Raw genomic sequence first — 2,335 nt, forward strand, 5'->3', positions numbered from 1 at the left:
TGTGGATTAATGCTACCTGGAGACGCGAACCGTTTCAAACGATTCAGTCCGATTTGGCGAACTGGTTCAACCGGTTCACTAAGAAGAACCGGTTAAATTGAACGACTACTGTGGCTAGGTCAGCAATTCCTAAGAATAAATAACATTAAAAAAAAACATTTTAAGTTGTAATAATGTTTCACAGTATACATTTTTACTGTAGGTGTATAGGCTTTTTTTCCCCCAAATTGCTGTCTAATACATTGAAAAACATGAAATCGAGATCTATTTTAATATTTTGACAACACTAGTTGGAAGATAAGACCGAATTCCACGAGGAGTTCATCCGCTGCCTGAAGTATGCCATGATCATTTACACCCGGGAGCCAGCAGTGGAGAATGTCATTGATTTTGTCACAAAGTTTGCTGCTAGTTTCGAAACTCCTGTTAATGAGGATGCTGAAGAGGAGGAGGAGGAGGAGGAAGACAAGAATGAGTTTTTGAACTTCCTGTTGAACTTCCTGTTAGAGGTAGTGTCACACATACAGGCATTTAGCCTGAGAAAAAGCATACTGAAGAGCATATCTCATCGTAGCGTTACTTGTTTACGTAAGATTTCTTATCATTATCATCTTTTTTTTCTCCCTCAGTCTCATGGTGAGAACATCCATGCGGGGCGGTTTCGTGTTTGTCAGCTGGTGAATAAGTTGCTGGGCAGTCTAAGTGAGAATGCTCAGATTGATAATGATCTGTGTGATAGAATCCATAAAGCCATGCTGATCAGAGCCACAGACAAATACCCTAATGTCAGGATTCAGGCAGCACTGGCCATGGCCAGACTCCAGGACCCCAGTAACTCGGACTGCCCCACTATTAAAGGTACTGTTAAACTATTAAAATGCTCTTACTTGAAACCATGCTAAAGGGCATTGAGCTACAATCCATACGTAAACATGTAAACACGTTCATTATTGATCCATGAATCTTCAAGAAATATTAAAGGTAAAAATTATAAAAGTGATTAATTTTGTGTTTTTAGCTTATGTTCTGCTTTTGGAAAATGACTCAAACCCTGAGGTTTGACGGGCTGTGCTGTCTTGCATCCCTCCCTTCCCTTCATCGCACTTCACTTCCTAAAATCTACAAGCGTACCCGGGATGTTAAAGAGAAAGTCAGGAAACTTGCTTATCAGGTGAAATTGTCCAAAAAAAAAAAAAAACCTGGCTTACCTGTTGTTAAAGTTAAAAGGATAGTTTACCTAAAAATTAAAATCCTGTCATTTACTCCCTTATGCTGTTCAATCCTGTACGAGTTTCTTTTTTGAATGGTAGTGTACACTATAAGTTCAAATGTAATGTGTGTTTATTTTTGTGTTCATGTATGTGCGTCAGGTGCTGGCAGAGAAAGTGCATATTCGAGCACTGAGCATTGCTCAGAGAGTCAGTCTATTGCATGAAGGGCTCAGTGACTCTGCAGTTAAGGAAGTACAGTGTTTGTTGATCAAACTGTCAAAGAATCCAATTGTACACATGTATTAGTTCATGTGCATCTCATAACAACAAGGTACTCCAAGTCTCTGCACGAACAAGTTGTTTACAAGCTGATGACTGGGTCGTTAAAGACACCATTGTGTCTTCCATTTCAAATCACTTTTATTGTGAAACATATCAGTCAAGACATGTTTAATAGAAATATTTTGGGAAGGAATCATCTGAATGCATCTTAGAATCTTATATAGTTTTGTAAATTGCGTATCTTCTATTGCTCTGTTCTTGCCAAGAAATAGCCATGTTGCTGACAGGATGGTTAAAGTCAATAAAACAAATCATGTCTATTTCCCTCAGACTCAGTGAAGGAGGTCGTCAAGACCCATTTGCTACCTGCTTGGCTTCGCTTGCTGCAGGGAGATGTTTTGCAGTTGCTGCACAGACTGGATGTGGAGAACTGTGCAGAAACTGCAGTTACTACCTTACATGCCATCTTTTCCATGGCGACAAGCCCAGATGACCTCTTGCAGAACGGTGTCAGGCTGGATGAGAGGTCGATTTATCGTGCAGCCCTATTGTAGTCGCAGAAAAACATTGGTAACAAGTGGAGGGAAATGGTTAAAATCCATGGAATAAGAGAAAAAATTTATTGTTGTTCCATTGGATATCAGAATTGGAATGCAAATCATTTTTATAGAATACTGTCGTCAAAGACGCCGTTTGAAGCTAAACGCAGACGTTTAAATGGACAAACTATGGATGAAACCTGCTATGATTACCCTACTTTTAAAGCATGCATTTGATTTAAACAATAGGTATATATAATATTCATATAGGGGACATATTGTATTAGCCCTACAGTTGAAATA

General features: G+C 39.1%; 1 protein-coding gene across 1 annotated transcript in view; it reads left to right on the forward strand.

Moving 5' to 3' along the window:
- Nucleotides 1-290: 290 nt before the first annotated feature.
- Nucleotides 291-2,335, forward strand: part of LOC107757196 (condensin complex subunit 3-like) — a gene marked incomplete at both ends in the record, with an annotated part of 10,747 nt that continues 8,702 nt past the window's right edge. Inside the window, 5 exon segments of the mRNA XM_016574612.1 lie at nt 291-858; nt 1,019-1,089; nt 1,091-1,171; nt 1,371-1,449; nt 1,818-2,035. Of these exon segments, the coding sequence (XP_016430098.1) occupies nt 291-858; nt 1,019-1,089; nt 1,091-1,171; nt 1,371-1,449; nt 1,818-2,035 (1,017 nt within the window).

This window comes from Sinocyclocheilus rhinocerous, unplaced genomic scaffold (genome assembly GCF_001515625.1).
Source record: "Sinocyclocheilus rhinocerous isolate Xijiao unplaced genomic scaffold, SAMN03320098_v1.1 scaffold6284, whole genome shotgun sequence".
Classification (NCBI taxonomy): Eukaryota; Metazoa; Chordata; class Actinopteri; order Cypriniformes; family Cyprinidae; genus Sinocyclocheilus; species Sinocyclocheilus rhinocerous.